Consider the following 17,252-nt stretch of genomic DNA (forward strand, 5'->3'; position numbering starts at 1 on the left):
CAAAACAAGTACATGAAACCTTCACACCAACTGGGCAACAGTGATATTTGAAAATAAAATGGTTCCAAACATCTTGCGTAAAGAAAATTTAACATTCTTCCATTTAGCTATAAAACACAATGGACTTGTATTATGTAAGAATCTCCAGGTGCAAAGAGGTTTGCAAGCACGTTAGCTATCCAGCTACTGTCGTACCCCAGTGTGTGCTACTTCAAATGTTTCAACTGGAAATAAAACACCAATTCTAGAGTGTTCACCAACAGTCCAAATTCTAAATCGCTGGGCAAAAAAATGCAATATTAGCAGATACTGCAGGAAGTAAACTTAAATCTTGTGTCAAACTAAATTAACCCAGAGTCTAGCAAGCTAATCAAGATGTAAACAAGACTTTTTAAAATACTAAAATGGTAAGGTTTTATTAGCTGAACCACGTACACAGTACTTTTATTTTCTACAGCTAAATTCATAGATTCATGCTTACAAACCAAATGCTGTATATAAAAAAATTATAAATCTGTAACCTATATACAAAAAGAAGTTGCACTCATTTCAATGCATTGGTTGAAATATTTATAATCTGCAAGACTTTTATAATATCTGCAACAATTAAAATGTTCTACCTGATATTCAAAGCCCTTAAGACTGAGTTTCAGTGCTACTCAGTCACTGTAAAGTTAATTGATTGCAGGGGTGAAAAAAGGCAATTATCTGACTAACTGGTTCTTCTGGTGCATGTGTGGAAGGTGCATTAGGAATCAGGAAATGTTGAGTTTGGTTCCTGTTGATTGGTTTAAAGGTCTTTACAATTTACACATTATTGCCTTGGAGTACAGCCTGGTCAAGCACATGTGGGCTAGACAAGGGTAAAACTTCATAAGCACCGTTCTATTGATGTGCCTCATTCCTAAACACTGAAGGACCTGCACATGTACTTGGAATTTCCAAGGTTGTTATTGGGCAAAACTGTAATTGCCTAAAAACACTTGCATTGTTTCTCTGGTGTCCATTAATCATCCATCAGTAGGAGAATCATATGTAACAGCACAGTGATATTTTAATTCCCACATTAATGGCTCTTGTGTTGCCCAATTAATGCACATCATAGGCTTTTTGTGGACTTGAGCTTACTAAAAAAAATAAACAATGCCCTAAATTCATTTCATTTAGAATTCTGTTAGCTATGAGACTTACATCCAGTGAAGAAGTTAGATTTGAAATCTTCCATAACTGAAAGGGTTTTTTTTTTACAGGTAATACACCATGCCTATTCTTGTAGTCAGAACACCTTTTTGCTGTCTAGGTTGGATTTGAAATCGAGTTCTAACGGTATATTGCCTTCTGACTAAAAAAAGATACTGCAGTTCCACCACATACACTGAAGAGCTAGGATCAAGTGCTACATGAAGACTGCCTAGTGCTTTTTCTTAGCATGTTTAACAAACATCCTGGAGGGTAGCTCTTCGTTTCCTTTTATCTACATGGATGTGAAAGGGTATTATCTTAATGCACTGGCATCATATTCCATTGCTCCAGCAGGTAGTTGGACTGCTTTTTGAAGCCAAAGTCCTGTGTTTTAACACACCTTGCAAGCCCAAGAGAAAATTAAACTTCATTTTTCTTCTTGCTGGATTTGAATACAAGTCACAGGTGAAAAATGACTTACTTATTAATGCAATGGTTTTCCTTTTCATTTAAAAAATATTATTAACTAGAGGGCAGTAATTGGCATATACCAAAACGGTAAAAAAAAATTCAACTCTGCGATGAAAGCATAATAACACTAGAGGAAATTATATTTTACGCTTAGACTTCACTCATGCTGCTACAATTCATAGTGTTCATTTTAAATGTAGGAATAAAACTCATGCAACAGCTTTCTAGGGGAAAAATATAGTCTGGTGCCTTTGAAATGAGAAAAAAAGCAGAATATTGAAAATAACTGCCATTTCTTGTAAATGTATCTCCCGTTTCCACTACTCTCCAACCCCTAAAATAAGCTCCTAAAGCACCAACACCTGCTGGAGTAAGCTTTTATCAGCAGCACACTTCTCTGATCGAACCAAATTTGTCACTTTTTGAGAGATGGGATGCTGCACACCCGTTTAACTATGGAGTCACTGAATTTTCCCCTTCAACATCCACATATCCATACTTTCCAGAAGCCATGAAGATGGCAAGGAGTAGCAACCATAGCTTAATGTTTTGGGATTCCCTCAACCACCAACTCAGAGGCCTAAGGTAAGGTCTATTGCTGTCCTACTTAAGATCACTTACCTTCGTGATCAAATGTTGGAACTACAATGTTAGCCCTCATGCTGCACTCATTTACTATTTTGTAATATATTCTATCACCCCTTTCGAGAAAAAATGTCTTTTGCTGCATTACAGCCATATTTGAAGCACTGAAATTGCATCCAACTTATCACCATTTTTGTAAAATAAAATGTTTATCTTCCAAAATGGTTTTACTGTCTCTCAGGAAGCAGTGTTTCTGCTACATTTTACTGAGTATTTGCATTGGGTACACAATGAAAGTTTAAAAAAAATGCACTTGTACATTATCTCTTAATTAACAAACACTGGAAAAAATACAAAATCATGTAAGTTTCATAATAACATACCAAATGAATTAGGTAAACCCCCTCCTCCCCCCACCTCACCCATTATAAGATAACTTTATTCCACTTGTATCTGCCCTTCCCACCCCCCACCCCAGAAGTCTTTGATAAACATACAGAACTCTACACTTTGACCTCTGCCAACTTTCTAAAAGTGGACAAAGCATCAGGAGGGTTCCCCTCCACCCCATCCCAAACTAATACAGACTACATACCATCACCACTGAAAGCAGGTGCAAAATTGGTTCTCTCCATCTAGAATAAACAAAGTTACTCTCAGTCCTTTTTCTATTGAAGTGGGTTTTGCCCCCATTATTCATAATCCAGTACTTTTTAGTCTAAATGTTCAAGGTTTGCAACGAAAAGGTTTTTCCCGGAGAAGACCATTTTGATATAAAGCTCCGTTTCTGTTTCAGGAATGCAGGCGAGGCAGTCAATGTAGGAATACTGGGCTGAGGAGAGACCATCAATTTGACTCGGTGCTTGTTTCAAAAGACTTGCATAAGGCAGAGGTTTAGGCCACCCTGATCACCTGACCCACTATTTCTTCATTCTGCTGCTGGTGTTTCTACAGAGAGGGGAAAAAGGAAAAGGTTAATTTAAGTCTCTGTAAAATGTCAAATGTCACACAAATAAGTTTGATGTAACAACTGATTCAGAAAACTACTAGTTAAGAAATGCTCCCCAACAGATTTATATATTCTTCCTGAATTGAAGGGCCTAAATAGTTCATTTATGGGAAGGGTAGATATAAGGACAAAGAATAAGCTGAATTGTAGAGATCATCTGTTCCAAGTTTACCTAAATGTCTCTGAAATAACATGACATGGACTGTAATTGATAGTGGATTCTCTGGCATTTTCCATTAACTTAGGGGTTCCTCATAACTTTGTCTTCTGTCTCACTCTGGTCCATTTCATAATACCCTCTCCACATTGATGCTTATCCACTTATGCTAAAGATTCCATTCTATGATCAACTTTCTTGAGAGCAGCTCCTCGCTAAACACAACCTCCATTTCTCTCGCAGTGCAATGGCTGAATCTCCTCCATGTTCTTTGATATAACAGCATTATTCTTTCTTTCAAAGCTTTTTCATGTTTATTGCAAAACTAACCAATAGCTAGACCTTTTACCTTGATGTCTCTATCGTTAATCCTTCTTAGCTTATAGAATTAACAAATCTCCATCATTTCTATAGCTGCCTCCAAGAAGTCCAGATTCCTTTTTCATGGTAAACACTTTTTCCCCTTCCCCAAGAACTCTTAATATTCTGTGATAGCTAAGTCAGTCCAAGACCTGAACATTTCCATACGTCAGGAAGCTTTAATACCTCTTGATATCTGATAGGTGATCCAGTTCTTACGTCTAGCCTCCAAACTCTATCACAACCATTCCTATCCTCCCTTTATTTCATCAATGTCACTCTGGCTAGTGCTCTAAGCTTTCCAGAGGTGCACATGCATCCATTGCCTTAGCTTTTAACTGTTACAATCAAGACTTGTCACATGTGCCTAATGTGACTCAAATCAAAACTCTGTTGGCTCCCTATATCCCTACCTCCTCCCTACAATCTTCAGGCTTTTAAAACCAAGGCTTCACATCACCTATTAATTGTTTCACTCATCTACGCGCTTTTAAATCTTTTCAACATTAGTGGAGTCAAGTAGGGGTACTGACTGTCAATCTTGGCTTCTCAATGAAAAGAAAACTCTGAAAGACTTTTCCTTTCTACCACTTTCAAACACTTCATCAATATTTTATGATGCTGCTCACTGCTGTGATAAAAGTCTCTCATCTTATCGTGCACCCTCATTAATCAAGGTCAATCCAACGCCACAAAATCTGCTAGAATATTAATGATCTCAGAACAACATATTCAAGATATATGATACAGTGCGTCACAAATAAACACAAGCCCACATTACACTGATAGAGCAAACTGAAGCTGCTGCAGTACATATGAAAACGAAAAGCAGAAATAGTCAAAAATACTCAGATCAGGAAACATCTGTCAAGAAACAGAAGTCAATGTTTCAGGTGTAAAATTCTTCCTTCGGACTAAAGAACATTCTGTGACCTGAAATGTCAACTGAATGAATTTTGCTACTCTCCAGATGCTGCCACACTTGCTGATCATTGTCAGCCTTTTCTGTTTTTGTTTTTAGACTTCCAACATCTGCATTATTTTGCTTTGTGTTTAGCTTGTGTGAACAGTTCCTTGAAATACTGTGACTGTTGTTCAATTTCTTTTAATTGGGGGGTCAAACTGAGGAAACATCCAGGGATAGTAATCAGACAGCAACAATTAAGACCAAATATCATCAGCAGCAGAAGCAGAGCCACTGCCTTAACAAACAAGAGGGAGCTTGGACGTATTATTTTGGTTAAGTGCTAGGTTGTTGGTTTAACAAATAAAGGAGTACTTACTAAAATTGGTTTCTTTCCAGATTAAAGTACTGGGGTCAGAGTGTAACTTTTCAGTTTACCAAGTGCTAAATGCACCGCCTCAAACCATGGTCAATGAGCAGTTTTATTAATATGGATTCTGGATAAGAGTACCAGCTTAAAAAGATTATACTACTGTATTGTAATTGTGATACATTTTCTGTGGTCAAAAAGATAGATTCTGTAATTTAATGGCTTTAATAAGCTCAAGTGTGATAGATTTATTACTCTATTTTCCCTACTGTCAATACTACCTCAACTGAAACTGCATTATATGAGAACTTCTGTTGAGGAGAATCTCAGAGTGCAGGGTGAAGATGGTACCCCTACACCACTCTGAAAATGTAACAGAATAATACTTTACCTTTTTTGTTTTTTCTACAGCCTACTCAGAAATCATTCAGGCTGTTGAATAAATATAAATATACAAATAAATATCACAGAAATCACAGGTGGCAACCTTAAGGGTTAGTTTTCAACAAATTCTTAGGGCTACATTTTTCACAAGGATATAACTCGAGGGGTGGAGAAAATAAACTGTATTGACAGTCTATGTACAACTTTCAATATTTTCCTTTTTACTGTACACATTCTAAAGTGGGAGAGATAACAAAATAAACTGTATACTCTCAAGAAACATATGACAGGCTTTCCCCTTAACTATATTGCATTGCATATATGCTCATATATATCTACGTGTTGTAATGTTAATGCATACAAAGCTTATAACATGCAGCCGATAAAAGATCAGGTTAATTAGGTAACAGTTACACACCATTGGAAATATACAGCAGATCTGTCAGCTCTGAAAATAAATTGTGGGTTAATGCTTTGGGTAATGCTTTGTCAGAACTCAAGATATTTCTACTTTTTCAATAGTCCTTTATCCACTGCAACTGCCATGTGATGTGATCCACCCTCTTTACTATTGGCAGTTTTGTAAGCATTGTCTTGATCTCTCTCTCTTTCCAGTATTTGCATTTCTACATCAAAATTACTTTGGTCTTCAGTTTCACACCAACATGTGCCAATTTTAATAAATTACATTTTTTTTTCTATCAGAAAGAAATTCTCAAAGTTGCTCAATGGATGCAAGCCACTGCCTGTTCCCTCTTCCCTTTCACTTTTTTCTGATCCCTTTTGTCCTTCTGTCCCCAATGTTGTTCTAGGTTCTGTTGTTCTGCTAGGTTTTTACAACCTCTGACCTCCTCCTTATATCAATCCAAACAATTTGTTCTTCTTATGCCCTCGCCAAGTTACAAGCTTGACATGATGCTCAGCTCTTTTTTTGTTGTCTTCATTTCTGTGCTCCCTCTTCACAGCTCCTCCACTTCTTCTCCCAGACTCCTTTTGGAATTTTAGCATTCCCTTTATTGGTTGTCCTGTACTCCCTTTACTCATTCTAAGCTACCTCTCTGACTCTTGTTCTTTTAAATTCCCAACCTAGGTTGCCTTTATGTTGCTATTCTGTGGCACTATTACAATTCAACCTTTAAAACATGCTATCTTGTTGAAAGGTTTGATGATAGGTGTTGTCTGAGACAATGGGTGGGTGGAATTTAATCTGGCCACAAGAAGTAGGTTGGGGGGGGGGGGGGGGGGGGGGGGGGCGTGGGATGAAGGGTACATAGAATCAGGAGGGAAAGTGATGGAGGGGGGGGGGGGGGGGGTGTTGGGTTGCCCGTCTCTGTAATTCTAACTCTGTAATTCACTCAGTGGTGGGGGATGGGGGACGGTGGCCCATCCACACTGGGATCAATTAAGACCAACTTAAGGGTTTCTTCTTGCCGTGTGGTGGTGGCCTCCCTGAGGGCTTGGGGTGGGGTCCCTCCTTCCCTCACCAAAGAGTTCCCTCCCCAGCCGGTCCTGCCTACCTGGCCCCGGAAAGCTGGACCTCACTTACATGGTTCTAGGGAGGTGTCCACAAAGCTGTTCTGGGTTGGGTGTAGTTCCAGCAGTGGCCATTGCACCTGGTGGTGGTGCTGGGATTGAAGAGCTGTCAGCTCAAATTAGCCAGCAGCTTTTGGAAGCGGAATCTGTGTGCTTAAAGGGCAGGCGCCCTGACACCAGACAGTTAATTGCCTGAGGGCACAGAATTGGGCCAAGGCTCCCGAAATGGCCGAGGCAGGTTGCCCCCTGCTTTGCTGCCCATCATTGGGAACACTACCATCACATTAAATTCAGTTCTATGTCTTCTGAGATCCTGGATTTTCATATCTTGTCTTTTGTAAAAATAATGTGGCCCAAAGTAGGAACTGCTTAACTCAGTTGGCTAACAGTGTGATTCAGAATAATGCAGCACGGGTTCAAACCCCATTCTGGCTGAGGTAACTCTTAGGGCCTGCCTCCTCGCCTTCCCCATGGTGCAGCTGCCAAGCTACCGAGACATCTTGGATCCTCCTCACCTCTCGGATCATGTGAAAGCGGCCAAGAGAGCGGAGGCAGCAGCACACACCCTTCCTCCACTATAATAAAACTTGCAACAAACTTACATTCCTTTAATGGTCAAAAAGCCAGCAAGAAAAATGATCCAACCATGGGTAACAAAGAGAAATGAAAGGTTCTATTAGGTCAAAGGAAGAGGCACATAAAGTTGCCAAAAAATGTAGTAAGCTTGAAGTTCGGGGGCATTTTAAAATTCAGCAAAGCACAACCAAGAAATTGATAATGAAAGAGAAAACAGAATATGAAAATAAACTAGCGAGGAACATAAAAACAGCTTTGTGGACATCTCCCTGGAACCATGTAAGCGAGGTCCGGCTTTCCGGAGCCAGGCAGGCAGGACCGGCTGGGAAGGGAACTCTTTGGTGAGGGAAGGAGGGACCCCACCCAAAGCCCTCAGGGAGACCACCACCACACGACGAGAAGAAACCCTTAAGTTGCCCTTAACTGATCCCAGTGCGGACGGGCCACTCTCAACCTTCCCCCAGCCCCCACCACTGAGTGAATTATAGAGTTAGGAAGATAACGGGCACTCCAACCCCCAACCCTGCAAATCATTTTCCCTTCAGATTCTATGTCCCCTTCCTCCCGGCCCCACCTATTTCTTGTGGCCAAATTTAAAAAAGCTTCTATAGGTATGTAAAAAGAAAAAGGTTAGTAAAGACAAATGCAGGCCCATTACAGGTAGGGAATGGAGGATTTGCAATGGATAATAAGGAAATAGCAGAGAAATTAAACAAATATTTTGTGCCTGTCTTCACAGAGGAAGATACCAAAAAAAACCCTTGAAATACTGTGGAGCCAAGGGACCAATGAGATTGAGGACCTGAAAGAAATTAGTATTAGTAAAAAAGTGCTGGAGAAATTAATGGGAAAGTTGATAAATCCCCTGGACCTAATGATCTACATCCCAAGGCACTGAAAGAGGTGATTGCAAAGAGGTGGCACTAGAGGTAGCGGATGCATTGGTGATCATCTTTCAAAATTCTATAGATTCTGGAACAGTGACTCTTCTTCAGAGCTAAAGAGAAGTAGAAATGTGATGGATTTTATACTGTTTATATTTCAGATTTCCAGCATACACAGCATTTGCTTTTATATTCTAGCGTATGGGATTGGGGGTGATATACTGGCATGGATTGAGGATTGGTTCATGGACAGAAAGCAGAGTAGGTATAAATGGATCATTCTCAGGTTGGCAGGCTGTGACTAATGGGGTACCACAAAGATCAGTGCTTGGACCCCAGCTATTCATAATCGATACCAATGATTTGGATGTGGGGACCAAATGTAATATTTCCAAGTTTGCTGATGACACAAGAATTGGTGGGAATGGGAGTTGTGAGGAGGATGCAAAGAGACTTCAAGGAGATTTAAACAGACAGCGAGTGGGCAAGAATATGACAAATGGGATGTTATGTGGAAAAACATGAAGTTATCCACTTTGGTAGGAAAAACAGAAATGCAGAGTATTTCTTAAATGGGGAGAGGCTGGAAAGTATTGATGTCCAAAGAGACTTCATGTTCTTGTTCATAAGTCACTGAAAGCTAACATGCCAGTGCAACAAGCAATTAGCAAAGCAAGTGGTACATTAGCCTTTATTGCAAGGGGATTTGAGTACAAGAGTAAGGAAATCTTGCTGAAGTTGTACAGAGCCTTGGTGAGATCACATATTGCGTGCAGTTTTGGACTCCTTAGCTAAGGAAGGATATACTGACCAGAGTAAGCGTGCAACGAATTTCACCAGACTAATCCCTGGGATGGTGGGATTGTCCTATGAGAAGGGATTGAGGAGACTGGTCTGTATTCTCTAGAGTTTAGAAGAATGAGAGGTGACCTCATTGAAGTGTACAAAATTCTTACAGGGTACGACAGGGTAGATACAGGAAGGATGTTTCCCCTCGCTGGGGGGTGTCTAGAGCCAGGGGACACATTCTCAGGATAAGAGGTCAGCCATTTAGGGCCAATATGAGGAGGAATTTCTTCAGTCAGCGGGTGCTGAATCTTTGGAATTTTCTACCTCAGAGGGCTGTGGAGGCTCAGTCATCGAGTATGTTCAAAGCAAAGGTCAACAGATTTCTAGACACAAATGGCATCAAGGGATACCGGGAAGATGGCATTGAGGTAGAAGATCAGCCATGATTGAGTTAAATGGAAGAGTAGGCTCAAAGGGTCGAATGGCTTACTCTTGCTCTTATGTTTCTAAATTCCTTAGCATAGGTTTAGCTGTTAATTGCAATTTTGAAATCAGTTACAACTTGGACATACTTGAAAATGAGGTGTCTACCACAAATACTGCTAAGCCAAAATAGCTACATAGGCCTGGTGTATATTAAGATTCAAATCATTCTCTAATAATACATCGTACAGCAATGTTGCTATAACTTCCCTTCATTTATTTATCCAAAATGGATATCTGGTTTGATTTTGGCTCTAAGCCCAAATATATCACGAAGATAGGAATTCCTTCCTTTGATAACTGATCTTCCCTCATCTGATGCACGAATACTATATTCAGAATACATCCTTTCATTTTGCTGATCATTCAGAGTGACTGGATGAAGGCTCTCTGTCGTATTCTACAGAAGTAAAAGCTTTTAGCATGCTCAGATTTTGTTGGCCGGTTGGTGGGGGGGGGTTCCTTGATTGCGCACTGGACTTCCTCTTGAACCAACAGTTGTTCATTTTGTGCAGCCATGCAGTCCCAGGTTGCAAGGGGTCACAAGCTCACTGGATTTAATGAAATGCCTGATAGTTGTCCAATATGGAGAATCTAGCTTACTCCAACCATGGGCTCCCCAGTGCTCATGAGACCACAAAATGCTATTTGCTCAGACTCAGGTTTTTAATTTCTTGATCTAACAGCCATAAAATTATCTGGAAGATCTCCACGAAATGATCCACCAGTATTAACTCATTGAGTATTATTAATCATCGCCCTCCAACTACAGTTTTTAAGCACCTATTTGTACTGCTAACTCTTCACAATATGAACACAGGCTTTACATTACACTTTAAGTTTACACCCATATCCTCCTGGTGTGAAGTCAAAACAACAAAAATGGTTTAATTCCATCATATCGAAGTATCTACTGGAGCTAAATCTGAAGTACTTTACCACACACACATAGTATCAGCTTCTCCAGCCATATTTCTCTATCTGATTTATGTTCATTCACTAGCAGTTCAAAAGCAACCCCCTTCCTTAAAATTTGAAATAAGGCTAGACTTAATTATGCTAATATGTACCGAATTATGTGTTGAATCCCATAATGTTCTCTTATGTTCTCTACCTAATGGATATAAAACTATTCTTCCTTCCCTAGACCCACTGGCATGCTCTCTCCTCTCTTAGACTTCTCTTCATTTCCAACATTGCTACTTCAATTGACTTTTGACCTGATATCTGCAGCATTGCTTTTTCATTCAGATAGATAGTTAAAAGTAGAACCTATTTGATCTCTGACACAGATCCCATCTTCACCTAGGCTCCTCACCAAGGCTCCTTCGACAGCACATTCCAAACCCTTGATCTCTACCACTTAGAAGGACAAGGGGAGCAGATGCATGGGAACACAACCACCTGCAAACTCCATTCCAAGGCACACACCATCCCGATTTGGAAATATATCGCTATTCCTTCACTGTCGTTGGGTCAAAATCCTGGAACTCCCTCCCTAACAGCACTGCCGGTGTACCTACGCTACATGGATTGCAGTGGTCCGAGGCGGCAGCGCACCAACACCTTCTCAAGGCAAGGAAATCTGCCATCCTTACCTGGTCTGGTCTACATGTGACTCCAGACCCACAGCGATGTGGTTGCCTCTTAAATGCCCTCTAGACAAGGGCAATTAGGGATGGGCAATAAATGCTAGCCTGGCCAGCAAAGCCCACATCCCATGAAAAGAAAAAAAAAGCTTTCATGAACTGTTAAAGTTGGGATTTTGATATCTGTTGTTTCATTCAAGTGGCCCAAAGTTTCTGGAATCAAAACATCTCAAATCAACCAAAATTAGTGCCTTTTGTTTACTGCCCTGGTAAAGAAAATGTGGCCCAGATCAAACAATTTACCCTCAATATGCTAAACTGTAAACTTGGTTCTTGTAGGATTCTCTCTATTTGACACTAAACTAAATTTGTTTCTTTTTAAATAACTAATCCAATTTATTTACATTGAAATATACAGATGAAACGTTCGGCATTTACTCTGTCTAATCAAGACTTGGATATTGGGAGTGGGTGGCGCTAAACACATATTGGAACCAAGCAAAGGGGTATTGAACTTGTGGTCAATTCCTCTGAAGGAAGAAATTTCACTGATGGGAGAAACAAGATGTTCTATAAAGATCCTGCTCATCACTGATACAACAGGGAGTCTGCTTTGTGTGAAATCAGAGTCTATCACAGGAAACTTTCATCCATAGCAGCCAGTTATTTCAGGAATGACAATAATCAAAATTCCATCTGACATCAAACCATAACAAATACATTAAAAGAATCATAGATAGTGGCTCAAAGCTGCATGAACCAGCTTCACAGTATACAGTAACTAGCTGAATTAAATGATATGCTTCATGAAAGAACATTTAACATTAAAATAAGCTATCTGATCTAATTTTACAACAACAAAGCCAAGTAACTCACTGTGAAATAAGGAAAGTATCTTCACAACCATTATTTGGAAAAAAATACACTTTTAAAATGTTCATTATTAAAATAAAAGATCAATATTCAGAATCGGTGGAAGGTGTAAGAACATCAACCTGGCTGAGACTTAACAGCAACAATCTGACTCCTCTTCCCACCCCTGGCTGTAGCCTGACCCCATTATTGAACACCACACCATTATCTCCCAGGCATTTCATCTAGATATCTTCCCCAATACTTCTCCAATCTCTAAGTCTCCCAAGCCATACTGCCACTTTTTACCTTCTCCCCAAATTTCACAAACAGGAAGTTACCAGGACCACTTGTTAATCTTTTTTCTTGTCCCACTGAACTCATATCCTCTTAGCTCATAAAATCACACAGCATAGACAGCTATTATTCAGTCCATCATGCTTATGCCAGCTCTTTTGAAAGAGTTATCCCAATTAGTCCCACTCACCTGCTCTTTCCCGCAGTCCTTCAATTTGGATTTATGTTTAACACTTGCCATGAATTCACTGGCAGAAACTCAATGGGCCAAGTCACTTCCTTCTGTGCTATTCTATGAATTCTCACAATTAGCTGTATTTTTTTTTCCTGATATTTCTTTGTGAAAACGTTTAATCTCGTTTCCGGTTTCCTTCTCTGTTTGGATGAATTCTTTGTCCTCTGCCAAGAGTTTCCTTTGTTGTGGTTGGCAAGTTGTTTGATGATGTCTGTGTCATTACCTGTGTCTCCAGTCTCACACCCAATGGCAACCACAACAGCTTCATATCCCATTCTACTTGCAGCCATGTTTGCTAGATCATCTTTCGCTAACAATGTAAACTACCATTCAAAGCACATGATTTCCCATCTCAGCATTCCAGGGGAAAATTTCCCTCCAACAAAACATTCACTTTTCCGTCACCTCTGCTTCATGAGCTCCTCTCTAGGTACTTTAATTTTAATAGCTCAGTGGTAGTACTCCCACCTCCGATAGACTAAGACAGTGACTATCAGAGCAATGGACCCTAACTCTTACACTGCAGCTTTTCAAAGTAAGCCTGGATCAAAATTTTAAAAAAAATCACTAGAAGGGCGTGGGTTCAAGTCTGTCAGGAATAATTTTCATAATGTTTTTGGAATTAATTATAAAATAGCGATGTCTGTGTCTGCATTTGTGTGTGTGTGAGACTTAACTGGTTTAAAGGCAGCTGGTCTGAAGGCATTGATGTAAACATGGGGGAAGTTTAGAAACAGTGGGCTGAATTTTGCCATCGGCGAGCAGGGGGTGGGGCCCACTCGCCGACGCGCTAAATGATGTGGGATGACATTGGGGGAAACAGCCGACGTCATCCCGCCCCATTTAAATTTTTAGGAAGGCAGGGGCACAGCCAAATCAGCTGTGCGCCTGCCGACCTGTCAATGGTCAATTGAGGCCATTGGCAGGATAATTAAAACAATTAAAGGGCCTGCCCGTCCAGCCTTAAGGTTGGTGGGCAGGCCAGGAGCCCCGGCGAGCTTCTGAAAAAACATGAAACCTCATCCACCAGCGGGATGAGGTCTCATGTAGGGTTTAAAAAACTTTAATAAAGTTTTAGTGAAATTTATTAACATGTCCCATCTCGTGTGACATTGTCTTTCAGCGATCTCCCTGAGGCAGCACTTAGCCTCAGGGAGATGTGCGCTTTTTCGTGCACATGCACTCTCGCATTTGGGGAATCCCCCCCGCCTGCACAGGAGGTGCATAACGCTTCCTGCCGGGTGTCACGCTGGGCGGGCCTTAATTGGCCCGCCCACTTAAAATGGCAGCGGGGCCTGCTTCTCCGGTGGGGATCGGCTCCCCGCCTGGGGATTGGGTCGGGCCCTTCCACCCGGTAGGCAGAAAATTCTGCCCAGTGTGTTTATTTTTTCCCAAAGATTACTGGTAAAATTTAGTACTATGAGAGATTTTTATTATCATAAAAGTAAAGCCCAAAGACATGGTGAAACATTGGGTATTTGCATTCAAAGGGGAAATTAGGTATAAAGGAGAGAAAGTTGTGAGTAAGGGTAGACATTTTTTTTAAGATCCAACAGGTGTGAAAGGCCTTCAGCATCTATGTCTTCAAAGAACTGAAATTAAGAAAACTCACTTTGAATTCCACTGGTTCGGGGTCTTGTGTGTCACCTTGCCTGGGTCTTTTAAAATTTGTGTGTCTTACTGTTGCTTTAGCAAAGTGTAACTGGGGGTCAGATTAAGTAGGGGATTTAGAAGTTATTATAGCAGTAATTTGTAGATATATGTATGCGCTTAAAAATCACTTTTCTTGTCAATAAATGTTTAAACTAGTTTTGTAAAAACCCACAAGACTGGGTGGTCTGAATTCAAGGCACGCATCTCGAAATTTAGACAAATTGTAAAACAAGTTGTGGCAGTTGTTTCAAGTTTCCCTTTGGGATTTGAACAGCTCAGCACTTATACCATCAGCTGTGCCATAACAAGTCCCACCACTTCAGACACTTGAGTAAAAAAATGTAGGTGGACACTTCAGTGTAATACTGATTGTCTTTTGGAAAGGCATAAAGCCAAGCCCCGACTACTATCTTAAGCAGAGGTACTAGATCCCATGGCACTATTGTTAAGTACTGGGGAGTTATCCCTGGTTACAGGTCAGTATTTATCCCTCAATCAATATTATAAAAAGATTATCTGGTCATTAACACATTACTGTTTGTGGGAGCTTTGTTATGTGCAAATTGATTGCTCATCACCTACATTACAACAGTGATTACACTTTCAGAAGGTACTTCATTAGCTGTAAAGCGGTTTGGGACCTCCTGAGGTTGTGTATAAATGCAAAGTCTTTATTTTCTTTCTGAGCCCACCATAATAGATGAAACAGCTGTCAAGTCCTTTCTTCCTGTGTTGCTATCTAAACACTCATGTGGCAGACAGTGGTTTGTCAAATATAGCACACAATATTTTTAAATATCAAAATTTTCAATCTCCTCCGTAATGAGGAGATCAAGTGCAGATTGAGCAGTCCCTCTACTTGACATTGCTGATATGTTTTAATGTATGATCTGACTTCTCTGTGCATTGCCACATCCATTGAACTTCCTGTGCTTATCATCTTAACACTGTTTCAACCAAGCACAGCCATATTATAAATTCTGAGTTCAGACTTGGCTGTTTCTATTTGAACGTTTTGTCTTATTTATCTTCCACTACACTCCCTTCTATTTATGAGCTGTTTTACTCACCTTTTCTCTGTCTTACGCCTTTTCACAGCCTGACTGAGATGACCTTTATAAAAAGAAAAAAGTATCAAAAAGTTTAATTGCTTAAAATAACCAAATTTTGATGATGGGACTCTATCCAAAATGTTAACCTATCTTTACTTCAGACGCTGACGGACCTGCTGTATTTTTCCGATATTATCAGTTTTTATTCCAGGTTGACAGCATATGCAATTTCTTTTCTTTTTACACCTTGGTCAGAGTCAGGGAGAATAGAGAGGATATACTAAGACAGTGACTACCAGAGCAATGGACCCCAACTCTTACATTGCAGCTTTTCAAAGTAAGCCTGGATCAAACTTTTAGAATACATCACCACTGCAAGACACAAAGAATTATGATTGATTTGAAAAGCTTTTTGATGCACTATCCTGCTCCACACCTTGATCATCTTTGAACAAAAAAACTTTTCAAAAATGTTGCACACGAGGTATCACAAATGTCACATTAAAATATTTTTCTGACTGGGGAGAAGCAGGGTATTTACAAACACTTGCTAACCCTATAAACAAATTAACCCTAGGACATACCTACTTCTACTTACAGGTGATATAACCTTTTTTTGTTTCAGCCTATCATCTGGTTTAATGTCAGCACACCATTGCAGATTTACTGGTGTGATTTAACTAACAAGCCTGGGTGGCACCTTTGGGGTACCTTCTTTAAAGGGTACCGAAGACAACAGTTGATGGAGTTGTACTAATGTCAACTGAAATAATTATTCTATGATAATCCAGGGTTGGCTGAATGTGAATTCAATTCCTTCAGTGGTGGGATTAGCAATATCTTCAAACCAGCACCCCGCAACCACCCCAGGAACTACCTTCTGCTTTCACAGTTTACATAAAATATGTATCATAAATGGTAAAAGCCAGAGGGAAACGAGGTTGATATAAATTTTCTACAGACTCATTTTTAGTGAGGGTCTTGATAATGAGACTCGTTCTTTAAAATATAGATTTTTAAATAATATTTCACTGAATAATTTGGTGCCAGTGCCTGTTTATAACAAACCACTCTGCTTTTAACACTTAATAACAATAGCGATCTATGAATGGGTTATCATTACCTATACAGGAATGATTTTTTACTGATTTATACAGAATCTGTTAAATATAGCACTATGCTAAAGATCTAATAAGCTACAGAGAAGGGGCTATTCAAACGATTATGCACCCTGCTCCACAGACAGAGCTGCTGCAATGTACGTGGGCAATGGTATCTTCATTACATTAATCCATAATGTCCCTTTGCAAGAGCTAAATGATCAGTTCATCCTTTGTAGCAATGATTCTCAAATTGTAGGATGAAACATGGTCCATTCTCAATAAATACAGTTTAAACATACCAAATGAAAGTTTACTTTTATGCTGGTTGGCATAGGGTTATTTCATGCAAAAGGAAGTAAAAGAATAAAGAGTGCACAACACATCATCTAGAAAGCTTTGTCAAGGTTTGGAGTTTAATTTACTATTTGGGAACTGTAGAAATTACTATAAATCACGTAGCATGTACACTATCTGAAGTGATCGAAGTCACATAAGGAGTAAATATCTTTTAAATATTATTACCAACACCAATATGCATAGATAGTGAGGAAGTACAAGCTTTCTAAATCTTTTGATTAGGTGGGCCAGTGGAAGTTTGAGAGCCATTGCCGGAGAGTATAAACGTTTGTTTCATAACATTTATATCTAGATAAACAAAACTTACAATCTCATCACCCTCCTTGGGAGAAAAAAAACGCCCGCCTTCTCCACGCTTTCGCTGCATTGCGTGGCGGTGACGTGACTCATGGAGGTATTTCTGTAAAATAAAAGCTACACGGTTACA

General features: G+C 39.9%; 1 protein-coding gene across 6 annotated transcripts in view; it reads right to left on the reverse strand.

The window, feature by feature from the left end:
* Positions 1 to 388: 388 nt before the first annotated feature.
* LOC121282219 (nuclear transcription factor Y subunit alpha-like) overlaps positions 389 to 17,252 on the reverse strand; it is a 64,197-nt gene continuing 47,333 nt past the window's right edge. For 4 of the 6 annotated variants that reach the window (XR_005944020.1, XR_005944017.1, XR_005944019.1 and 1 more), the window contains 4 exons: positions 17,133 to 17,225; positions 15,384 to 15,426; positions 5,430 to 5,470; positions 389 to 3,186 (listed from right to left, as the gene is read on the reverse strand). Coding sequence is in view for 2 of the 6 variants with exons in the window: in XM_041195813.1 (XP_041051747.1) it covers positions 15,406 to 15,426; positions 17,133 to 17,225 (114 nt within the window). In the remaining 4 variants the exon portion in view is untranslated. The remainder of the gene's footprint in view (positions 3,187 to 5,429; positions 5,471 to 15,383; positions 15,427 to 17,132; positions 17,226 to 17,252) is intronic. The other 2 variants (XM_041195813.1, XM_041195815.1) reach the window with 2 other exon arrangements.

This window comes from Carcharodon carcharias, chromosome 9, assembly GCF_017639515.1.
Source record: "Carcharodon carcharias isolate sCarCar2 chromosome 9, sCarCar2.pri, whole genome shotgun sequence".
Taxonomy (NCBI): domain Eukaryota; kingdom Metazoa; phylum Chordata; class Chondrichthyes; order Lamniformes; family Lamnidae; genus Carcharodon; species Carcharodon carcharias.